Genomic DNA, 25734 nt, shown 5'->3' with positions numbered 1-25734 from the left:
TGGTGAAAAAATAATTATTAAAAAAATAAAAAAAAGGGAAAAAGAAGGTGATGAAATTGCAAAATAAAAACCTAGGTGACGGAAGGCTGTGCTCTACGACAGTACTGGTTTCACAGACATATCAGTAACGGTGCTGTAGTGACTGTCAATGGCGACAAAAGCTTTGTCTTTCGCTTTGTCCTTCAACGACCTCGCCAACTGCTTCTCCTCCAATCCACCATCCGCCGCCGCAGCTAAAGTTTCCGTCTTTACCGTCAGATGCTCTTCGGGTAACCTCTCAATGGGTTTCCTCAACACCTTCAAAACGCTTTCTTTTTTAAAGAACCCATTTTTTTAGTGCATTTCGTGATATGAAGATTACTGTTTCTTTTGCCCCTTTGATGTGAATGTCCCCTCTTTAGCTTTTGGTTTTGGAGGGTATTGTTAATTTGCTATCCGTGGTTCAAATAAATCGACGCTGCTGTATTACATATGACACAGGTAATGGAGAAAGACCTTGGAAAAACTCAGATGCTAGACTGGTTCTAGAAGATGGTTCAATCTGGAGAGCGAAATCGTTTGGTGCTTCAGGGACACAAGTTGGCGAAGTTGTTTTCAATACATCACTGACAGGGTCAGGAAACTATGAATCTTGGGATGTGTCCATTTTTTATGGCTTTGCTTTCAAGCTAAACCGTGGTTGTCTTTGTTATGTGTGCGATTGCCAGGTATCAGGAAATTTTGACAGATCCTAGTTATGCTGGCCAGTTTGTGCTGATGACAAATCCTCATATTGGGAATACTGGCGTTAATTTTGGTTGGTGGTTTCTTTTAATAATTTGAGTGAGTCCTGAATTGTTGAGCTTGTAAGCTATTTGATAACTGTCTCTTGGTTCGCTATTGCCAGATGATGAGGAATCGGTGCAGTGTTTCCTTGGTGGTCTTGTAATTAGAAGTTTGAGCATCAGGTTCTGTTCTTGTGCTTTGAAATGTTTCATGATTGACTGAGGTTTACTTAGTTCACTCACTCTCCCTATCTCTATGTAATGCTTGTTTATTCAGTACCTCTAACTGGAGATGTGCAAAGGCTCTCGGTGATTACTTAGCTGAAAGGAACATTATGGGAATTTGTGAGTAGTTTATGTAAAAATATGTTCTGCAAAGAATGTTGTTCTCTGGAATCTGCATAGCTTTAAGTCCTGGTTTCTGATTTTGATGTTGTTTTGTGATGCAACAGATGATGTTGATACTCGTGCAATCACACGCAGATTGCGGGAAGATGGCAGTCTTATTGGTGTCTTGAGCACGGACAATTCCAAAACAGATGAGCAACTGCTTCAGATGTCTAAGTCATGGGACATTGTTGGTAAGTATGTGAGTTTGAGTTTATGTACATGTTTCTAAAATTGGAATTACATGGATGCTATTTCATTTTCCAGGTGTTGATCTGATAAGTGGAGTATCATGCAAAAGTCCACATGAGTGGGTTGATAAAACAAAGCAACAATGGGAGTTTAGTTCCGGTAAAGTGGCAGGAGAGAATTTCCATGTACGTAATGGTGTATGCTAATAGTACTGAATTTTGTTTACTATTGGGTAATTTAATTTATATTGATTGCTGATGAATGAAAATGCAGGTGGTTGCTTATGATTTTGGAATCAAACATAATATTCTTAGACGCCTAGCATCTTATGGCTGCAAAATCACTGTTGTGCCATCTACATGGCCAGCATCAGAAACTCTGAAGATGAAGCCAGATGGGGTTCTTTTCAGTAATGGCCCTGGAGATCCATCTGCTGTTCCATATGCTGTTGAAACAGTGAAGAATATAATTGGAAAGGTACCTGTTTTTGGAATTTGCATGGGCCATCAATTGCTAGGCCAGGCTTTAGGAGGTAAAACATTCAAGATGAAATTTGGTCACCACGGAGGAAATCATCCTGTTCGTAACCTTCAAACCGGCCATGTTGAAATTAGTGCTCAGGTATGTGAACTAATGGATGATTATCTGTTACTTCTTACTTCTTGCGTTCTACCATAATGATACTTAAAATTCCATTGGAGTGCATTAGGGAGTATGTTTTTGCCTCATAAAATCATAGTCACTTGAGAATTTTTCTTGTTTTTATCAAGGAAATCATTGTTGTTTTATTCATGGCTCATGGATTGGTATATAAAATTGGCAGAACCACAACTATGCTGTTGACCCTGCCACACTGCCGGAAGGAGTGAAGGTTACTCATATCAATCTCAATGATGGAAGTTGTGCCGGTCTTGCTTTCCCAGCACAACAACTTATGTCTCTTCAATACCATCCTGAAGCATCTCCTGGACCTCATGATTCTGACTACGGTGAGACACTTAAAACTTGCTGTTTATTAGGCTTGATATGATCATCAATTCATATGTGATTAGTCTTGAGAAATGTTAGTTTCAAGAGCTGAATTGTGAGGTACGTAACATTTGTCATTTCTTAATGCAAATTTTAAATTAAAATTTGTTGGTAATGCAGCTTTTAAGGAGTTTATAGAGCTAATGAAGCAAGGAAAAAACAGAACAAAGGAAAATCTACCCCAATTATCTGCGCTGCATAGCAGTTGAAGCATGCTGTTCTCTCCTACGGGCAGAAAGAATAAAAACATCTGCTAAGAAGTTATGAGTGTCTATGATTTTGTAGATGAGTTTGTTAAGGTTTTGTAGGATCAATTAATATTTTCTCTTCATTTTCTGTGCTAGTGTGAGCATGATCATGATTATCATAAACCTCAATGAGGCTTAATATTCTGCTACTCGCAGTCAGCATCAAACTTTGGTTGCTGGCTTTACTAATGTTAAGATTAATAATTGTTTCCTTTTCAAAAATATTGAGATTAAAATAATCTCAACAGGCCTTAAACTAAAAATGGCTTTTGTCTCCAACTTATGTATTGAAACTGAGAAAAATTTCCCTCAAATCTTGGCCAATTGTGCACACTTTGAATGTATGCATGGTAGGGTTTGGACTTTGGACTGATTCATGTTTTATATCACCTCAAGTTCTTTTACTTATTTAACCTCAAATACGACACTCACGGAAAAAAAAATCCTAACTTTACAGAAAAAGAAAAGTAAAATTACTGAAATGCAAAATATTGTTAAAATGATGGAAGAAATGAAAGTAGATACGTGCACCATAGTTAGACAGGAGTAACCAAAAGGAGCACTCTGTAGCCCAAAACTATACACTTTTTTCCTTGACATCTATTACAAGTGATGCATAAGCTTTATAACCTACTTTGATTACATGTTTACTAAAATTAGTTAATACAGGTTTTAAGAAACTCTTAAAGTGGGTGAAGTTTATAGATAAATAGATTTATTTTATTTTTATTTTAAGTGTTTATGAGAATAAATGCTTATGGAAATATTTGTCAGGATCCATCCGAAGGGACTCTGGTTAGCTTAAATGTATGGGGGATTCATTTTAATGTGTTTCATGTGTTCAAAAATGGGTTGATGCATGTTTTTTTTTTTTTATAAAATTTTGTTAGATATCAAATTTGTGGCTAGAAACAAATCGACCGTCAAAACTATAAAGGTTGTCAAAATTGAAAATTTTGGAAAGCTATAAATATTTCTATACAAAGAAGGGGGGTAGACCTAACTTATTTTTCAAATCTATATTAATAAGAAAATCAATACACGTTATTTTCACGAAAAATATGTTTTAAAACAAATGACTCCGTCTTTTCTTCTAAAATAAAAACTGTTACAATCAAGTTAGAGTCTTATAGTTTTATATAGGGTAGAAATTGAATATAATATTTTAATATCTTATACAGATTTATTTATAATTTATTAGTATTGATTCCCCTTCGTATTTCCTATTGAAAGATCTTAACAAATATCCCACATAATTGGTTTTCATAATATACAAGATGAATAAGAAAGTATGGGTATTGAGAAAATTCGGCATGAATAATAGTGTATGACACAATTAGGGATGGCAACGGGGCGGGGCGGATACGGGTATCATGATCTCATCCCCATCCCCATAATAAAAATTCATCCCCATCCCCAAATCCAACGGGTATACAACTTTTGACTCATCCCCATCCCCACCGGGTAACGGGTATTTTCTTATACCCATACCCATACCCATTTTTTTATTGTTCCATATATCAATTAAATATTTTTTATAAAAAAAATTTAAAAATCACACCAACGGAATCATGATACTATCAAAATATTCAATATTAAAATAACATACTCTTTTTGATTTTCATGATGTCAAATATTAAGAAAAATATTATAATAATATAAATCTCAAATTAAAGTATCAAATAACAACTAAATAAAATTCAAATAATTATATAAAAGCTAAAAAATTACACATTACTAAAATTTTATAATAACCAAAATATTTATTAATTTTACAAATGATCAGTGGTTTCATTTGCATTCGATCCACCTACACATAGAAAAAAAATGAAAAATTAGATATGATATAATAATTGAAATTGAAAATTTTAATTACTAGAATATAATGTACCTTCTTCATCAGATTCATTTTCACTCATGAGAACATCTTTTCCTTTTAATTTTTTAACACCTACAAACACCAAATGTAGAATATTAGATGAGAATTCACAAAAAATACTAACAAAAAATATTAATAAATTTGAGTAACTTACCTAGATGGTTTGAGTTCCATATCCAACTTCTTGTACACATCAAAGCCTCTATAGTAATATGATGAAGTCGACTACGGTGAGAAGTTAATATCTGACCACCAGTACTAAAAGCAGATTCAGAAGCTACAGTTGTTATTGTAATAGCTAAAACATCCCTTGCAATTGCTTGAAGGGTTGGAAACTTTAACCCATTTGTTTTCCACCATGATAGGATATCAAATTCTTGTGTAACCGGCAAATTATCTTCTTCCAAGTAATAATCCAACTCTGTTTTCATAACTGTAGTTCTAGATTTTTTCTTTTTTGCCATAAACTCTAAAAATTCATTCGCATCATTATCAATATCCTTTCCCAACTCCAATGATGTAGCTCTATAAGAAGAAGTTTCATTCTTTTTTGATTGATATTCCAAAACCAAATCATAGCACATTTGACGAATCCTACTAAGTTTCAGATCAAAATCATTACCATACAATTTATAAAAATAATATTCTAACATGTCCATCTTGTACCTTGGATCTAAAACTGAACCAATTGCCAATATGTTATATAACAAAAAACAAAGAGAATGAGAAATATGTTATATATATATATATATATATTACATTATATTATATTATATTATATATTATATTACTATGTATATATATATTATATGTGTGGATATCTTATGTTTATATATATATATAATTATTTATATATATTATATTATATTATATATTATATTATTATTACTATGTATATATATTATATGTGTGGATATCTTATGTTTATATATATATATATATATATTTTTTTATAGATATATATTTATTTTAAGTATATATTATATTATATTATATAATAATATAAATATAATAATATATATTATATTATTATGTATATATATTATATGTATATGCGTAGATATTTTATGCTTTTATATATATATATATATATATATATATATATATATATATATATATATATATATATATATATTTCTTTTAAATTTTTATAAATTTGTAGTGTTATAAATTTGTTTATAAAAGATCTCACTAGTTAAATGATTAATTTGTTTTATACGTATATATTATATATATATTATATTATATTATTATGTATATATATTATATGTATATTATATTATATTATATTATATTATATTACATGTATATGTGTAAATATATATATATATATAAAAGTATATTTTATTTATATGTATATATACTATATTATATTATATTATATTATATTATATTATATTATATTTTATGTGTAAATATATTATTTATTTATATATATTTTTTAGATTATTTAATAAATTATAAATAGTTTAGTAATTTAAGCGGGGACGGGTATTTGGGCGAGTATATATATATCCCCATCCCCAGTTGAAAATTTCGGGTATTACCCATACCCATACCCATACCCAGTCAAAGCGGGGATTCCCCGTCAAAACGGGGACGGGTTCGGGTGATACCCACGGGCACGGGTTTATTTGCCATCTCTAGACACAATATTACTGGTTTTTGATTTTTCATGTCTATAAGAAACATTTCCGCAAATACCACTCTTCTAAAAAGAAGATTAATTCAAATGAATCATTTTCGACATTATTTTTTGTGAGCATTAAATATGTTTTTTTTCCCTTAAGTTACAGTGAAATTTGAAATTAGTTTCTTTTTAAATTTTTTAACTAATTTAGTCCTTTATCTTTAAAAATACGTGAATTTAGATTTTTTAATAAAATTTTGTTAAATTTATATAATGTTTCAAGCGTATTTCATGATAGTATTTGAATTGTTTATACCGTTTGACATATTTACGCTTCAACGTTAACTCAAATATTATCACGCGTTTAAAATGTCAAATAAACATAACAAAATTTGGTAAGAATGACTAAATTCACATATTTCTAAAAATAAAGAACTAAATTGGTATAAAATTTCAAAAATGAACTAATTTCAAAATTCACTTAAACATAAGGAATAAAAGCATATTTAATCCTTTTTCTAATTAACTTTGAAATTTGAGTAACAAAAATATATTTAAACCTTTTACTTTTATTAATTAGCTTTGTATTTTGTTGTGCATTTAGTTTCCTAATCCATTTACCCTATTATTTGTATTATAAAGAGATCCTTTTTCTATGTGCTAGTACATAGATCAGAGTTAGGTGTGAGTCATCTCATCCACATTACATATGATTCCCTACCCTAGTATCCTTTTTATTAATTATAGTTTTAAACATGTATGAATGGTATATGTGATTAAGTTATGATGATTTTGACATGTAAAAAGTGAAAAAAAAAGAAGGGAAAAGGGAATGTGGTGTGAGGTTTTATTCCGATGTACTTGAATCTATTCATAGAAGGGTTTATCATAAGCTAGATCCTGCCGCCATTACTCCACCCTATCTCACTTAGGTACTCTCAAAAGTAGATAATTCATAATTCATTTTACCCTCTAAAGTTTAAGCAATTAATATGTTTTTGGTTTAAAAAAGTTATTAGCCTTCCTTTTTGCCCGGTATTAACCGAGGAAGCTTGATATTCTACTAATAAAATAGAAGAAGTTAACCACAGTCATGAACTAGTGGTGAATTTTTAATATGCTTTTATCTAAACAACCAGTTAAAGCCTGCCTTCAAAATATGGAATTGAACGATATATAAATGAGAAAAAATGTTTTTTCTTGTATTTAAAATATTGTATTAGACATTGACAAAAAAACCAACGATGTTAAAAAAGCATTATATATATTGGTTGAGAAATCATATTAGTCAATAAATATATATATTTGATCTACCTCAATATAAATAATAATCAAATAATATTAGAAAAAAAATTGTCAAACTAATGACACTTATGTTAAGTTTGAGTTGAATATAACAAAATTAATGTACAATTGATGACTTCTTGAGCGATCTAACAATATTTTGATTGAGATTGAGTTAATGATCTTTTAATCAATATGTGAATCAAGGTTGAGAAATGATTATTTTCTGATCAAGACGAAGTCAAGAGATAGAGCCATCAAAGTGGGTCAGAACTCGTGGGTCAATCCGGCCTACCACGAATTTTGATCGGATTGGGTTGAAATAATTTTTTTACAAATGTTAGTACAGGTCAATTTTTGACCCGGCTCACCCGGGTTGAACTTGTGGTGAGCTAGATTGGTCTACCAACCCGTATGGTCTCACATTATGTGGGACTTTGCAATGATAGGCTGTTTTTTAAACTAAACACATTAGTGGGTTGACAAATGGAAACCTAGCTTCAACTCCAAATAGATGGGGATAAAGGATATGTTTCAAGAGATGAAAATGTTGTGGATTTATCCATTCAAGACTCTAATATTATAGTTGGATAAGTGACAAGAATGTTTTGATCTTAGATAGTAATTTGTTTTGTTTTTTTGCTTTGTATTGGAGTTTAACATCATTTTGGATTGTATTTAGATTGTATTGAAGTTTATTAAAATTTTAATTTGAATTATAATTTTATGACTTAAAAAAAATATATTTTATTTTAATTAGGTGGGTTAGTGAGTCAACCCATTTAACCCACCAACCCGTGGTGGGTCGGGTGAAACTGGGCTGGATAGTCCATTTTGACAGCTCTATCAAGAGATTATTGATTGATGCTGATTTGACAATGTTAAGACCAAGAGAATAAGAAAATGTAAAAAGAAAAAAACATAAATGTTAGATGAAAAATAATATAAAATTTCAAATTATTATTTTGAGAGTAAAATTTTAAATTTTATTTTTAAACAATCAAATTACTTGAGTTTTTAGAATTTTATTTTTTTGAAAATTCTATTCAAACAATATATTTTATCTCTCTCGATTTTCTTTGTCTCAACAAAAGTATTAAAGTTGTGAGTTAAATGTGATATAATATTTTGTTTTATAAAATTTACTTGTAATATCCTTATGAAAGTCTTTGAGTTAAATGTGATGTAATGTTTTGTTATGTAAATTACTTGTAATCCACTCACATCATATCTTATTTGTATACTCCTAGAATGTAGAAGTTAATATGCAGGAGTGTTATTTATTTATGTTGTTATCTGAGAGGCTTTGGTGGTTCCCTTTCTCTCTGGGAATTGTTTTTGCAGTATTGGTAGAATAATATCCTCAGAAATTGCTTTAACGATAATGCTATGGGCGTCCTATAGGCACACACATTTAGCATGAGTAATGCGTTGAGCTTTATAGCAAATCAAGTTTCAACCGTTGGGGATAGTGTGGTTAGTCAGTGTTAGCAATGAAACCAAACACTCTTTGTCAGCTACTACTATATGCTACAACCCCTCACTTTTTGTACACTTCTTTCATTTGTTACTTCATTAGTGCTTTCACCCTCATCCTCCATTCATTATATGCTCCATTGACTGTATAAAGTACACCACTTTCAATCTTCTTTCTTTTTTCATTATTTTTTTTTTCCCAGAATATGGAATATGGAGACATATTAATCCATATGGAGACATATCAAGACACCACCAAATCATATTTTTTTTGTTTCTAATAAATCTTGTATTATTAAATCATTTTAAGTAATATTATACTAGAGGGTGTGTTAGAAACCATTTATTAATTATCTAGTGATATTATATTGCTGTTAAGTTGTATGTATGGTATACAAATTTTGAAATACTTATCCCACAACTTCGTGGTCGTGCATGAACTTGGTTACAGAAATTAATTATCATCGTATTACTTATTATACTGGATCATGTTTCTGATGTCGGAACACAGCTAGATTTCATATTAGCTTTAAGCTTATATAAATAATGACACTTGAGGCTCTGGTCAAACAAAATACATAAAAAATGGTATCTCTTGGAAGCATAAGTAAAACACTACTTAATTATGAGAAATGGGGAAGCGAATTTTAAACAGATTTATTTATCTGATGAGGCTCTTCTCGTTAATTAAAGAAAACGGTGGACTTGTTTTTGGAAAAGACATTAATTTTATTAAACAAAAGGTGTGGCATGATTGGTGCAGAATTGAGTAGTTAATAAAACTGTGCATTTTCAGCAGAATGGTATGTTATGCGAAGAGCAGAGCCAAATACATGTGGTTGGAATTACATATAGTATAAGGAAGGTATTATTGTTACTAATAATACATGTGGTTAGAATTACTCAGGGTAGTGCAGTGGCACATCATAAAACCAAAAAGTAACTTACACGTCTTTGCATTAACTTGTTATTTGGAGAATTGTTTTTATTTTCTGATAAAATCTAGAAAAAGTTGTATTTATTTCATCACAAAAACAATCACACACTTAATTTCCTTAAAAGGCATGAAATATGGTGCTTGCCTCCTCACCCTCTTGCTTCAATTACCAAGCAGATCAAATTTTGTAGCCAATCAACTCAAAATATAGTTCCACAGGTTTTACTCTCTCCTATATAATCTTAAAAATGATAACTTTGTACAAACAATTTTCAAATATTAAAACTTTTAACTTGATCAGAACTTTGAAGGACTGTTCTTACTGAATACAGAAAACAGGTTAAGAATGTACAGTTAGGTGAGGTGGGAAGGGGAGGGTAAAATTGAAAGAGGTGAAAGGAGATTAATTATATACATTAATGATTAAGCACTACATTAATTATGATGGAGTGGTGGTGGGTGACTGGTCTTAACCAATTATGGCTGACCAGGGTCCAATCCAATCCAATCCAATCCACTGCAACTGTTATGTCATTAAGCAATAAGCACTAAAGTTCCCTATAGTTACGCACCAAACCTTCTGGCTCCAGTGGCGTAATGGTGAGAATGGTTTCTGGCACCTGCAACACGGGTTGTTGTTGTTGTTGTTGTTGAGAGGAGCTAGCTTGCTGAGTGCACCCAACAATCTTTTGGCAAGTCTCAATGAGGCAGTGTCTGCATTTGGGGCATGAAGAGTGTGAACTGAGCCACATGTCAATGCAGCGTACGTGGAAACCGTGGTTGCACTTTGGCAAAATGCGCACCTTTTCACCACTTGTGAACTCTGACAAACATATCACACACTCGGAGTCCAAACTCGGGAGGTTCAGCTCAGCTGAGTAAATCACTGTGGGGAAAGTTTTGAGGGCTTTTTTCTTCACTCCGGTGTTGGCAACTCTCGCTGGAGGGGTGTTGGTCGCCACTGAGTCACTCACTACGAAATTGGAACATCTCAGTGCACACCTGATGATGGAGTTCAAACCCAAGGAGCAGATGAGTGCACAGAGTAGGACTGAGAGTACCATCACAACATTTGCATCGAAGTTTCCATCTCCGAGATATGTTTCTGTGGAATCGTGAGGGGTTGCTGGGGGCTTGGCTGATTGGTTGAGTGGGGAGTGAAGAAGCAACCTTCTTGAGTGGAAGTTCTGAAGGTCATGGAGAAAGAAAGTAGCAGCAGCAGAATACATTTTAGTTGAAGGTGTTGTTTCTGGTGTGGTGTGGTATTAGAGGTTCTTGGGGTTGGTTGGTTAAGGGAATTATATATAGGGAAGTAAGTTCACATGGTTAGATTTTGGTGCCTACCATTGATTGGAATGTGAAAGTATTGTTTTTTTGGAGAATGGTAAATTAGAATATTCCCAAGGGTTGTGGTCAGGTTGAAAGGGTTTTTATCTTTGTCTTTAATCAGTTGTTGTTGCCTCTTGCAGATAGATAGATGTCTTAGCACAAGGATCCTCCACTCACTGTGAACCTTTTGTGATTGGCTTTCACAATCAACATGGTCCCATTCAATTTCAATCCCACCTTACACGCAGCACGATTTGCCACCTGCCACTTTAGTTTCGTATTATACATACGAGGAAGGAGGGTTTTCTTAAATTTAGCTCACTAAACTAAGGATAGTTTACCTTTATTAAACTTAAACACAATGAGGCTTTTCTTTTTATGTTTTCATATACTGTATCATGCTGTTCCCCCAGGGACCCACCAGCACATGAAGGAATTGGGAAGCTTCCTGATGGAGATGAGTTCAAAATTGAAAAGAAAAAAATTATGCTTTTGATTCCAAGGTTCATTTATGTCCCATCTTTTTGGGTCCCAACTAAAAGGATGAGCTTCAAATGTTGATTTATGTCCCATCTTTTGGGCCCCAAAATAAAAAAGGATGAGCCAATTGCTTTTGTTTTATCCGTACTTGCCCAAAGGAAAGAGTTCAGATGAAGGATATCTATCGTCTTTTCTTTCCACCTAGCTTTTTGATCATGCTTCAATGTAACAACCTAGAGCTACTGTACATGTTGCAATGCCACCACAAATTGGAGGTTCTGAACATGAACATAACAAAAGACAAGATCAAGAAAAGGAAATTGAAATACAAGTATGAGCATGATTTATTGTATTTGGAATCTGACATTGTGAATTGTGTACAGTTTGTGTGTCTGGTAGTAGTGATGTATCTCCATCTATCAGAATCAGAGCGTGAGACGTTTACATCGAAAATGGTCCCGTGTGTTTCTGCGTTGTCAGAAGTTTGTTTTACAATCTTTACATGGTGTGCTAGTGGTTAGATATGGCAACAAGTAGTGGTTTGTGATAAAAGCAGCATCCATAACGATATGAATTGATGAAGTGATTGGGCAAATGTATAAGCCAAAACTGATCTGGATCTGATTTAGTTTGTCTCTGACTAAACTTTTTGGCTTAAACCCCACGTATTAAAGGCGGAAAGTAATTGCATTAAGCGATGTGGTATTATAAAAGTGGTGAACAAAGGTCATACCTTTGTTCTACCCTTTTTCTTATTTTATCTTTTCCTCACCTTTGCTTCCTCAGGATAAAATATGAGTCTAGATTCTGTAGTCATTAATGGTACGGAAGTTAGTCCCATGATAAAACCGATTAATACATGATTAAATAAAGATTTACGTGTTTTAGAATGCAAACATACTTTTCCACATATTCAATTAATGATGATTACCCAAGTAAAAAGTAAAGGTAATATTTTTACTAACAGTAGAGTTTGATAGCAGATAAGCAGAAAAAAGTTGAATGGTGTGAGGTATTGCATTTTGGCTCTTGCAGTGGTCGAAGTACCACTTACCTGGATGAATATGTTAGTGGGTTGGATCTCGGTGTGATCATGGTTTGTTGTGGACCCACTTAAGAAAGAATAAGATAAGGGCAAAAAGAGATGTAACTTCATCAGTAAAAACAGTATCTATTTACAACCATGACATGAGCAAGGATTCAAGAGTGATTAAATTGTTGATTTTCTTGCATTAAAATAACGAGTAAATGTCATACACGAGTGCTTTCTCATCAATCAGGATTAGGATCAGGATATGAGATAATCATTTTATATTATATATAAAAAATAAAGGTAATAATAGAAAGAAGATGTATCATTCATTTCAGTAGTATAAAACTATTGAGATAAGACATTCCATATTATAATATAAAGTAAAACACGCATAAAAAGTATATGAAAATCAACTTTCTACAGTTATCCAAAATATATCAAAGCAAGAGTACCATAGACACATAAACAAGAAATAGTATGGCAAAAGGATTGCTCAACATAGCAGAGAATTATAATTAAAACTTTTCTTCAAAAGGGTACTCCAAAGAATAATAACTACCACCTAGTCTAAACAACGACATCAAAACCAAAACCATCAGAACGATGTCCATGAATCTCCACATCTACTCACACCAAAATTTGGTGATCATTGCAAAAAGGAAAACCATATAGGAAACATACATAGAGAGAAAATAGTAAGCTAATTGCAAAAAGAAAAAGAAACACACACACACACACACACACACACACACACACACACACACACACACACACATATATATATATATATATATATATATATATATATATATATAACACTCAAAAGAATTACAGAACAATGCACCAATTACACCAAGCTAAGCAATATCAACTAACCCATCACACATGATGACACTCTAAACTCAATTATCCAGATCTATACATTGATGTATGATTCTTGGTGGTTTTTGCACTTGTGGTGGCCTCTACTACCTGCAAATTGTCAGTGAGTTTCATCATACCACACAAGGTTAGCCCATTTAATCTTCATAAGAACTCTCGGCTTGTTCTTAAAGACAAGACCTCTTGTCCCTCTCACCACATGACTCATTCAGCTCTACATGAGTTTTGAATGAGCATTAAAGTATCAGGATAAACATCCAGTACTGACTCCTTACATCAATGAACACACTACTAATTAAATCAAATAAGATTTCTCCCATGGAATCTCCTATATTCTTACACAAGCATTTGAAAACACATATTAGAAACCTTACAACATATGTCTCTCTTGGAAAATAACTAATTCTTATCATTTTTATCCAATCTAACTTAACAACACATTACGCAAACAATTTGGAATTTTAAAAATAAAATTATAGCTTGTGTAAAGCTCCAAAAATTTTGTATTTACATTCAAATTAAAGATAATTGAATCAAGAACTCGATGCAAAAGGAATCAATTTGATTGGCTACCTATAAAAAAAGTTATGCACTAAACAAGTGACAAAGGTCAAAGTTGTAAGACCCGAAAAATTTAAATAATTAAATTAATAATTATTTAATAAATGCAGGTAGTAGAAGCCTTTATGGCATTTAATGTTAATTGTTGTGACAAGAAAAAGTACTAGCTTAAATGGTTGAGAGTACTTGATTGTGTGAGAGAATTTGGGTTCGATTGAATGGGAATAATATTTTATTTTGTGCATTATTTTAAGGTTATGATTGAATGGGAATAGTGATAATGTAATCCTAAAATTATAAGAATTATCACGAGACATGAATTGGTTGAATTGGTTGTGTATTGACTTTATCATTGAGTGATTATGTGTTCAAACCTTGCTAAGAATGAAATTAACTTCTTTATTTTTGCTAAAATAATTGTGGCCTGAATATGAAAGGGTAGAGAAAACCCTAGTTGCAAATAGTGGTAGCCAAAAGAGCTAGACCATAGCCATAATGGACTTGAATAGCAATTAACCACATGATTAATATTAATTTTCGTTTTTGGACCATTAGACCTTTTTAAGGGATAATTAAGAGATATTGAATTGGGGAGAGGAGAGGAATTGAGATTGCATTTTTGTGAGGGCTGGGAAGAGGGTTTTACATAACAATTGTGTGAGTCTTAGATGTGTGAGAGCCGAACTGTGGAGAGTAGCCAAAGGGAGGCTCTTGGTAATCTTAAAACAGCCCTTGTTTTGGGCGGCAGGTCATCTCGCTCAGGCGAGCGAGTCTCGCCTAAGTAAGAAATCGTGAGGATTGTGTGGTTCTGCTCGAGCATCTCGCTCAGGCGGAGAGCCCTGCTTTGGGCGACAAGTCATCTTGCTCAGGCGAGAAAGTCTCTCGGGGAGGTACGTAGCTGGTGAATCACGTGTGTTGGATCCGTAGAGCAGGACTACGAGCAGGGAGGTTCGTAGAGGTAGGACCACGAACGGGCAGGTTTGTGTGAGCATCATAAATCCTGAATCCAAGGCTAATTGTTTGTGTGTTGTGAAGGTTGAAAAGCCTTGGGGATTAAGATCTTGGCAAAGAATTAACTAGGATAAATCATATGTGTGTATTGATTTTATTCTATTTCATTATATGTTATTTTTATTTATAAGCTCACCCTTTTTGTTGTGATTGGCGATGATCGTGTAATTCTTTACACAGGAGCAGATAATGCTACAGGTGATGCTGGTGATAGAGACGGAGAGAGGGCTAGCTTGGGGGCTCTTGAGATAGGGACTTTTTTTTTGTGATGTGATCTCATTTTGTTGGATTTTAAAGACTTGTTAAAAGATTATTATTTCGTTATGTTTTAATTATGGCGCGTTGAAAAATAATTTGAATTTTCCCGCGTTTGGGAATAATAAAATTATGTCGATTGGTTTTCTATATTTTATTTATTTATTTAATTAAGTAATTTCTCGTAGGGACGTTACAAAAGCTACCAACAACCTAATCTAAGGGAACCTTTTAAGAGAAAAAAAAACTGCTCTTACTATAAACTTCCAAACAAAGATCACAACGGTCAAAACAAAGCATCATATGTTTAGGACATGCTGTAAAAATTGCAGCTTGATCCGATGGTTAACGAAGCAGAAATTCAAAATTTCACGAGATAAGTCAGAGTTGGAAAGCTCAACTCGTCTAACAGGTCTGCATAATGTAGAAACATGAATTCTGCATTTTGACAACGTCAAAGGAACCTAAAACCAATTTTAAGCCCCATGTAAGTCAGAAACATTTCCAATTTCATGTTACAATTATAATTTTCATCAAATTTATCTTTAATCACATGCATTCAACAAAACCCCTAAATTTCTCTTACCTATAGATACCTAAACGTGAAATTCATCCCCATTCAGTGCAATAATCAATCAGACATACTCAGCACATTCCAAAATGAAAATAAGTACAATCAATTTCAAAGAAAAAGAAGGAGTTCTAGCTTCCCTTACCTTTAAACAACTACCAACTCTGAGAAAGGAAAACCCTAAATTGAATAGGGCATAGGAACCCCAAAACTCAACCTAAGGATTTTGGAGAGGAATGACGTTCGGTAAGAAAGAGGAGAGCTCCGTAGTGGTCTCAAATCCAGTCTCTGTTGCAAAAAGGATGGAAGATGTAGACGAGAAGCAAAAGATTAGTGGTCTGAGAGTTAGGGAAAGGTAGAGAGGGAAAATGGGAGACGATGGAAGGAAAGGTTTAGTGGAGAAAAGGGAGACTGGTTTTCTCTTTATTGAAGTGTGAGTATTTAAACAAAAGGGGTTTCATAAAAGAAGAAAAGGAAGAAAAGAGAATGAAAGGAAATATTTGTGGGTGTTTTATTATTGATAGGAAAAGTCTTATTTATATATACAAAATGTAATCCATACATGATACAAATTAAATAGTTAGTACACATATTTGAACATCATAAAGAGTAATTAATCATATGAGCAATTATAGCAAATTGATCATATGAGTAACTGTATTAATTCAGTGGACGACCATTAATTCATAATACTCCCCTTGGGTATCCATTGAGAATCTGTCTTGTTAAAACCTTACTATGAAAAATCATTTGGGATGAAAGCCTAGTGAAGGAAAAATAGTACAACATTAAAGAATATTTTTCATCGCATATTTTATTTCCATCCCATATTAAACTCGTATCATTAAGATGGCGAAGTCCAATCTCATAAACTAATTGCTCAAAAGTTCGTTTTGGTAAAGAATTTGTAAATAAAATTTTCAAATTTTCACATAAACAAATCTTTTAGATCTCTATATCATTCTTTCAATTTGAACAATGCACTATTGTCTTCATATATGGTTGTTGATTCCATTTTTGCCTATGATAGACCAAAAGTTTGTTGCACATGTTGATTTATAGACCTTAACTAAACACATTTACAACTTACCTGATGTAATGTTACAATTCCGTATGATTTGACGATGTTATTGTTATGGTTTGTTTCATAGACCGATATGAAATCATTGTGCTACCACATGGAAACAAATATTCTGTATGTAGTCAACCATTGTGATATTGTGAGGATCTGATAAATAACATGCATCAGCATAATCCATTAGATCTAATTTTGAATCATTTGGATAAAATAAACCCATATTCATTGTACCCTTAAAGTAACAATGTACATGTTTTCCTCCAATCCAATGTCTTCTTGTAGGTGAAGAACTATATCTTGCTTAACAAATTTACAACAAATCCAATATCAAGTTGTGTATAATTAGCAAGATACATTTAGTGCTCCTATAATGCTAAGATATTGGACTTCTGAACCAAAAAATTCTTCATTATTTTCTTAAGATCTAAAAACGTCTTTATAAACATCTAACGACCTCACAATGAATAGAGTGCATAATGGATGTGACTTGTCCATTTAGAACCTTTAAAGCACCTTCATTATATAAGCCTCTGGATCTACAAAACACCTTTATTTAAATACTCAATTTCTAATCTCAAACAAAACTTTGTCCTTCCAAGATTATTCATCTTAAATTATTTCTTTAAGCAATTACCTTTGCGAGCTCATTAGGAGTTCCAATGATGTTTATGTTATTTATATAAATAACAATTATGGAAAATTCATTTTCTAATATAAATACAAGGACAAATAGGATCGTTCTTATACCCTTATTTTAACAAGTACTCACTAAGACGGTTATGCCACATACGTTCTGATTGCTATAATCAACAAAGAGATTTGTTCAATTTTATTGAGTAATCTTCTTCAAAATTTGTTTTGTTGGGAAAATTAAATCCTTTAAGGATTTTCATATAAATATGATTCTCAAAAGAATCATACAAATAGGTTGTAACATCATTCATTAAATGTAAATGCAAACTTTTTTGTGCAATTAGGAAAGTCAAATATCGAAATATCGTTGCATCCAATACTAGTGAATATGTATTTTCACAAATCAATATCATGTTTTCGTGAAAAACCTTGAGCAACTAATTGTACTTTGTATCTAACAATTTCACCTTTCTTATTTTATTTTTGCGCAAAAATCCATTTGTACTCAACGTGTTTTACACCATCAGGTGTGCGAATCATTTTGGCCAATCATTTCTTTGTCGAAAATCTTCAATGATCATTAGTTCTTGATGATCATTATTACTCATAACATTCATCGCTATATTTATATACAAAAGTCTCGTCAATGTTGACTTCATTTTTTGTTCCATATTATCTTGTTCATGACATAATTTATGGAGATCTCATCATTTTCAACAATTTCATGTACATGAGATTTTTCTGGAACCGAATAATTAATTATGTCAAATAAATCTTTTGGAATTTCCAGCTTTTCGATTAGGTCATCTTGCATTTTAGCTCATTATCTCAGTCGAGAGTTTTTATCTTTGGAACCAATAAACCTACCATGCTTCAAGCGTATCTTTGGAACCCATAGGCCTACCACGCTTCAGACGTGTTATGAATTAATATCAATTCTACTTGGAGCATTAGTTACCCTTTTTTTGTCAGTAAAAGCATCTGGTAATTAACTAACTCATTTTGTAAATGAATTATCCTTTGAATTTCCAGTTCACATTCTTTTTATACGAGGATCAATATGAGATAATAATAATTCATTCCAACTGATATATATTTTTTTCAATTATTTTCTTTCTCCCCCTGATGTTGGAATAACTTATTCATCAAAATGTCAGTCTACAAATCAAGCTGTAAATAAGTCTTATGTTGATAGTTCAAGATCTTTTATAATTGATGTAGAATCATATCCAACATATATTTTCAACCATCTATAAGAACCCATCATAGTCCCTTTTGGTGGGGAAATTGGAACATGTACACCAACCAAAAATTCTTAAATGAGAAATATTATGTTACTAACCAAAAGCTAACTGTATAAGAGTATTTGTGATAACTTGTCGGCTTGATGTGAATCAATACTCCAACATGAAAAATTTCATATCCCCAAGTAGCCATTGGAAGGTTAGCTCTCATAAGTAATGATCTTGCAGCCAGTTTTAGATGTTTTATTAATGATTCTGCAAGTCCAGTTTGAGTATGAACATGTGCTACTGGTGTTCAACTTCAATTTCAATTGATATACAATACTCTTGAAAAGCATGAGATGTAAATTCACCAACATTATCAAGACGAATTTTCATAATAAGATAATTTGGGAAGTGAGCTCTTAACTGTGCTAATAATTGCAAATGTCTGATTGCAAGTTGATAATAAACAAATATGTGACAATCTAGTTGATGCATAAATTAAAATCATGAAATATCTAAATGATCCACATGATGGGTGTATTGAACCATAAAGATCACCCTGTATTCGTTCTAAAAATGAGATTGACTCATTTCTAATTTTTTTGGTGATAGTCTTATTATCAACTTTCCTTTGTGAACGTGCAGTATGAGAAATCATTGGACTGAAGAAATTTTTTACTCTTAAATGGGTGTCCACATGAGTTTTTCAATTATTTTTCGCATTATAATAGATCCAGGATGACCCAACTTATCATGTCAAACTAGGAATTCATTTTTATTCGTAAGCTTCTAGCTTATAATGACATGCATTTCAATTGTATTAATTTATGTGTTGTACAAGCCATAAGATAAGGATGATAATTTTCCAATACACATTTTTTTTATTCAACTCTATTCTAGTGATATAAAAATATTTCATATCTCAATATGATATCGTTTAGACAAATATCCTTGAAACTTATTAAGTATCTATTAAACTTCTATTAAAACTTATTCTAGCGCACCTGTGTGTTCACATTTTTTTAATTTTCAAGAAATTGAAGTTAAGATCTATAAATATATAATTAATTTTTAAAATAGTTGTTAAATGTAAAATTAAAAAAAAATGTACAATTTTATTTAAATAATGGTTTAAGACAAAAAAGGTTTTTATAATAACGGTTAAAAGTAAATAATTTATAAAATAATTAATTTTTAAGATAATTAAGGGTAAAACTAGTATTATGAAATGCGGACATAAAAGAGAGAATCCTCTTTATATATTTTTCAAGAAATTTAAGTTAAGATCAATAATAAATATATAATTAATTTTTAAAATAGTTGTTAAATGTAAAATTAAAAAAAAAAAGATATGTACAATTTTTTTTAAATAATGGTTTAAGAAAAAAAAGGTTTTTGAATAACGGTTAAAAGTAAATAATTTATAAAATAATTATTTTTTAAGATAATTAAGGGTAAAACTAGTATTGTGAAATACGGACACAAAAGAGAGAATCTTCTTTATATATTGTTATATATAATTGCTCTTTTAGAGCCTTTAAATATAGTTGTAGTACTAGAGATCATGTTAATATTGACTTCTCGCATAACAAAACAAGAAAAAAAAGAATATTATTACACTTGAGAATTGTACGAGCTGTTAAAATATATAAAAAAATGACAATATATTTATTAGTTTATACAACACTACTGCAGATAAAATGATTATATATATATATATATATATATATATATATATAATTAACTTTTAATGTACTCAATAACCTTAACTAGTTGTAGGTAAGGGCAGAAGATGCTTATGACTGGGGAGCCACGACTCCTCCAACCATTTTTTTTACTTTGTTTTTTATTTATTTAAAAAATAATATTTATATATTATTATTTTATTTATATTAATTAATTTCTATTTTATTTTATTTTCTATATATTTAAAAAAAAATATTTATATATTATTACTTTATTTATATATTATTACATTATTTATATATTATTATTTTATTTATATTAATTTAGTTTGGAAAATCTTTTTTCCGAATATTATAATTTCTTATACTCTTTTATTTAGTTTCTCTCTTCCGTGCCTCCATCTCTTTCTCTCGTTTTATTTTCATCTCATTTTTCACTATTAATTTCTTATTATTTTCAAAATCAAATTGCACTACGACAAAATTGAAGAGTTAAGAAATATTTTTGACCAAACAATTTCTTCTTTTGAGTAAGTTCATTTTTCCCTTTTTTTAAGCAAATTGTTTCCCTCTTGTATGTGGCTTTTCTACGCTCTAGAATATCTCTATGTGTTAGAGATCATAAAATTATGCTTTAATTGTTGATCAAAATCTTCTTTGTGTAGATAGAGCTATTTTAGGCTTTGAAGTTGTGTAAGAGAAGAACAAGATTAGGAATCTACTCTAAGGTAAGGAAGCTAATCATTTATAAGTTATTAGTTTTCTTAAAATATTGATTGCTTTTAAGATTTAATTTGGGGTATTCATAATTTTATCTTTTTGTAAATAGGTGAGAGGTGACAAATTTATATTAGAAAAATTATGATAAAGAGTAAAAGAATTGATTCTTTTTTCAAAAGGAAGACTTGTGATGAAGATGAAAAAAATGCATCTACGTCATCTAAAATTGAGAAACTTCATGAGAACCCAAATATTGAAGAAAACGAAAAACAACTTTCTAAGGTTCCTAAAGTTACATATAATGAATTTGAAAATACTTTAGAAAGTGATCCGGGAAAGCGTCTTCCAATTTGGCAATACCCACCAAATAAAATTGGTTAGGTACGAAGGGCTTAATCTAAAATGGGGTCCATATCAAATGCATCTAGAAAATTATCCGTTGTCTGGTAAAGATGATCATCCAAGAAGATTTCAGTACACATGGTTTAGTTTATTTCCTTCATGGTTAGAGTATTCACCATTAAAAGATGTTGCATATTGCTTACCATGCTATCTTTTTAGTAAAAAATCAAGTGAACGACCTGGCTCAGATGTTTTCATTGTTACAAGTAATTGAGTTTATTTTCATTGAATTCTAATTGCCAATAAGTTGATTGTCATCAACATGTTTGAACTTTTTGAATGTTTTTTATAGGTTTTAAAAGTTGGAGGAAAGTTAATAATGGAAAAAATTGTGCTTTCCTTAAACACATTGGGAAGGATCCTTGTTCACCACACAATATTGCAGTGTCTGCTTGTCAAGACTTGTTAAATCAAAATTGTCACATTAGGAATGTTTTGGAAGTGCAAAGCTCAAATCAAATTATGAAGAACTGGTTATGTCTCAAGACTTCAATTGACACAATTCGTTTTTTTTATCACTTCAAGCTTGTGCTTTTAGAGGTCATGATGAAAGTACTGAATCGAGGAACCAAGGTAATTTTCTTGAGATGATAAAACTCATAGCATCATACAATGATGAAGTTGCAAAAGTTGTGTTGGAAAATGCTCCATTCAATTCCAAATATACTTCACCTAAAATTCAAAAGGAGTTATTGAATATTCTTTCTAGTAAAGTGAAAAATCATATTCGTGAGGAAATTGGGGATTCCAAGTTTTGTATAGTTGTCGATGAAGCTTGTGATGAATAAAAAAAAAGAGAAAATGGCTCTTGTTTTGAGATTCATTGATAAAAATGGTTTTATTCAAAAGCAATTTTTTGATATTATGCATGTTAAAGACACTTCAGCAATAACTTTGAAGAATGAATTGTGTGTTGTACTATCTCGACATAATCTTAATGTTTCTAATATTTGTGGTCAAGGGTATGATGGTGCTAGCAATATGAGAGGAGAATGGAATGGATTACAAGCATTATTTTTGACTGATTGTCCTTATGCATATTATGTTCATTGTTTTGCTCATCGGTTACAACTTGCCTTGGTTGCTGCATCAAGAGAAGTTATTCCAATTCACCAATTCTTTTCAAAATTGACTTTTATTGTCAATATTGTTTGCTCTTCTAGTAAACGTCATGATGAGTTACATACTGCCAAGTTAGATGAAATTGCATATTTGTTAGAAATTGATGAGCTTGAAAAGGGTAAAGGGGTAAATCAAATTGGTACTTTAAAACTATTTGGGGATACCCGTTGGAGCTCTCATTTCTTTTCTATTTGTAGCTTGATCAATATGTATGATGCAACTTGTTTAGTTCTAGAAAAAATTACTGTTGATGGATCTACTTATTCACAACATGGTGATGTTGATAATGCTTACAAAAGCTTGACCTCATTTGAGTTTATACTGATCTTGTTTTTTATGAGAGAAATTATGAGGATAACATATGTTCTTTGTCAAGCATTACAACAACAATCTCAGGATATAGTTAATGTTATGCGTATAGTTTGTTCTACAAAGGACTTATTCAAAACTTGAGAGAAAATGGTTGGGATAAGTGTTATGACTTTGGCAAGTGTACCAAGTCGCGCAAGTAGTAACCGGTAAGACCGGGATATCGTTTTCCAAGAGACTCGTGTATACTAAATAATTGTGTAATTAGTGATTAATTTAAACTAATGAATATATTCATGATTTGGGTTTTTATATGCAAGAAAGTAAATATTTCATAAACAATTAAAATTGAACTTGGATATTTGAAGACTCTAGAAAATGGTAAAGGCTAGAAATGCAATGGATTGATATTGTTGGAGTTAGACTTCACCTACTTCACTCTCATGTATATTAAGCAATAAAACTTTTCTCCATTAATTACTAATGTCAACCCACAAGTTTACTCAAACTCTAATCCCTTAGTTGAATGAGCCTAGGTTTCCTTATTTAGAGTCAATTCCTTGAATCCCTAAATAAACATACTCGCTTTACAAATTAGGGTTTAAGACAACTAATGGGTCAAGTTCCATTCCTAGATACAAGTTCCATTAGGTATCTTGTTCCAATTCAAGGTTTCAAGAGATATTTTCCAATACCTAATGACCCAAATATCATGCAATGAATGGGTAAAATAAAGCAAGCTTTAAATGCATAAACAAAGATACTAGAAATCAATGGAAGAAGCATATATATATTCAAACCATTCGAAAATACATAAGAGTTCAGTGGCTACATCTAACCCCAACAAAAATGGGTTTAGCTCTCCATTGTCATGGGGAGCTCAAGCTTACAAAATGGAAAATGGAAGAGAAAGAGATACAAAGAGGAAGATGGAGTTGTTCCCACAAGCCCTAGCACTCCTCCAAGCTCTCCAAATCGCGTTGCTCGAGCTCCAAAATGTCCAAGATAGGTTTCCCCTCGCGAAAACAGAAGAAAAAGAGCCAACTTGCCACATCAGCGAAAACGGGCGCCTGGCGGAAGGGTCTCACCGCTAGGCGCTAGCAATCAAACAATGGGCAAATTCCTCATCTACCGCCCGGCGGTGGCCAGGTGCCGCCAGGCGGTGACCAGCAGTGGCGCCTGGCTGGCGCTTGTCTGGCGCCTGGCGCTGGCGGCCTGTTGCGCCTGGCGTTGTATTTCTGTCGCCGGGCGCTTCCTGTTGATATTTTTGCTCTTCTCCTTGCTATTCCGGGTCACTCATTTATCTGGACTTTTGGAGCAAAGCTTCCAATCTACAAAAAGGATACAAAAAAATGGGGATTAGTGGTATATTTGGATCAATGCAACTCACAATGTATTTATTTACAAAAGTAAGGTAAAATTGAGGATTAAGTAGGTTAAAAGCTTTGGAAGAGATGATTTTGCTAATGAAATATAGCTTGGATAATGGTAAAAATTAACATTATCAATAAGTTATTAAAAAATGTGAGCTCTTTTTGTGAAAAACATGACATTGAGGTGCCTAATTTTGGGGCTTCTTATGTAGCAAGGCAAGGACCTCGTCACCAAAAAGATCATATTACAGTGGAGCATTATTTCAGAGTTGAAATATTCTTTGTTACCATTGATAAGCAATTACAAGAGTTAAATTGTAGATTTAATGACCAAGCAATGGAGTTATTAATTCTAAGCTTTGCTTTGGATCCTAAGGATGCTTATAAAGCTTTTAATATTGATAAAATTTGCACTCTTGTGAACAAATATTATCCCATGGATTTCAATGAGCAAGAGAAGATTAGTTTGAATTTTCAACTTCAACATTTCATTATTGATGCTCATCAAGATTCAAATTTGAAGAATTTATCAACAATGCAAGAGTTATGTACATGTTTGGAAACAACAAAAAAGTCTGGAGTTTACTACTTGATTGATAGATTACTTCGTCTTATCATGAATCTTCCAGTTTCTATAGCTACAACTGTAAGATCTTTTTCTGCAATGAAAATAATCAAGAACAAGTTGAGAAATAAGATGGAGACTGAATTTTTAGCAAGCACTATGATAATCTATATTGAAAGGGATATTGCAACTAGCTCCAGTTCTGATTCAATTATTGAAGATTTTAAGTCATTGAAAGAGCGTAGAGGAGCACTCTGACTAAACGTAACTTTTGTTTTTTATTATATATTATTGTTGATGATAAACTTTATGTTACTCTTTCATATATATTATTGTTATATTGTTTGGATTCTATTGTCATGAGTGCTAATTTTGAATAAAAAAATGATGTAAAAAAATTATTATTTTTTAATTAAAAAAGATAATTTATATATAACAAATATAATTTGGCCCCCCTAAAATTTTTGGTCAAGTTCCGCCACTGGTTGTAAGTACCACCCAAAATTAATCAACTCCGTAAGACATATATAATCATATAAAATCAAATAAAACTAAGTATAAAACATCATCTCCGAAAAACTTTGAACCCTTATATATGTATATGTATAATATAACAAAATTAAAACTACAAATCCATATCAAAACTCTTATTTCACATTTTTACACATAA

At 31.7% G+C, this 25734-nt stretch overlaps 2 protein-coding genes and 1 pseudogene across 2 annotated transcripts; 2 read left to right on the top strand and 1 right to left on the bottom strand.

The window, feature by feature from the left end:
- The first annotated feature begins 18 nt into the window (after positions 1-18).
- On the top strand, positions 19-2842 carry LOC114195887 (carbamoyl phosphate synthase small chain, chloroplastic). The gene is made up of 10 exons (XM_028086315.2): positions 19-269; positions 481-613; positions 708-796; positions 887-947; positions 1042-1109; positions 1217-1345; positions 1419-1528; positions 1617-1964; positions 2167-2332; positions 2493-2842. Exons 1-10 carry the CDS (start codon positions 149-151, stop codon positions 2579-2581), a joined length of 1314 nt encoding a protein of 437 aa, XP_027942116.2. The 5' UTR covers positions 19-148; the 3' UTR covers positions 2582-2842.
- Positions 2843-10209: 7367 nt separating this feature from the next.
- On the bottom strand, positions 10210-11159 carry LOC114162845 (RING-H2 finger protein ATL78-like). Its single transcript, XM_028046825.2, has one exon. The coding sequence runs from the start codon at positions 11053-11055 to the stop codon at positions 10375-10377; it is 681 nt and encodes a 226-aa protein (XP_027902626.1). The 5' UTR covers positions 11056-11159; the 3' UTR covers positions 10210-10374.
- Positions 11160-21434: 10275 nt separating this feature from the next.
- On the top strand, positions 21435-25322 carry LOC146883887 (uncharacterized; annotated as a pseudogene).
- The last annotated feature ends 412 nt before the right edge of the window (positions 25323-25734 follow it).

The sequence above is a fragment of the Vigna unguiculata genome, chromosome 9 (assembly GCF_037176805.1).
Source record: "Vigna unguiculata cultivar grain cowpea cultivar isolate G323 ecotype 2 chromosome 9, ASM3717680v1, whole genome shotgun sequence".
NCBI lineage: Eukaryota > Viridiplantae > Streptophyta > Magnoliopsida > Fabales > Fabaceae > Vigna > Vigna unguiculata.
This window is presented reverse-complemented; position numbering and strand designations above follow the sequence as displayed.

Bases quoted from the DNA above. Each gene is read 5' to 3' on its own strand.
- LOC114195887 (XM_028086315.2), top strand. From the start codon at position 149: ATGGCGACAAAAGCTTTGTCTTTCGCTTTGTCCTTCAACGACCTCGCC. The intron at 1,965-2,166 runs GTATGTGAACTA...TAAAATTGGCAG, and splicing joins ATGTTGAAATTAGTGCTCAG to AACCACAACTATGCTGTTGA. The intron at 2,333-2,492 runs GTGAGACACTTA...TTGGTAATGCAG, and splicing joins ACCTCATGATTCTGACTACG to CTTTTAAGGAGTTTATAGAG.
- LOC114162845 (XM_028046825.2), bottom strand. From the start codon at position 11,055: ATGTATTCTGCTGCTGCTACTTTCTTTCTCCATGACCTTCAGAACTTC.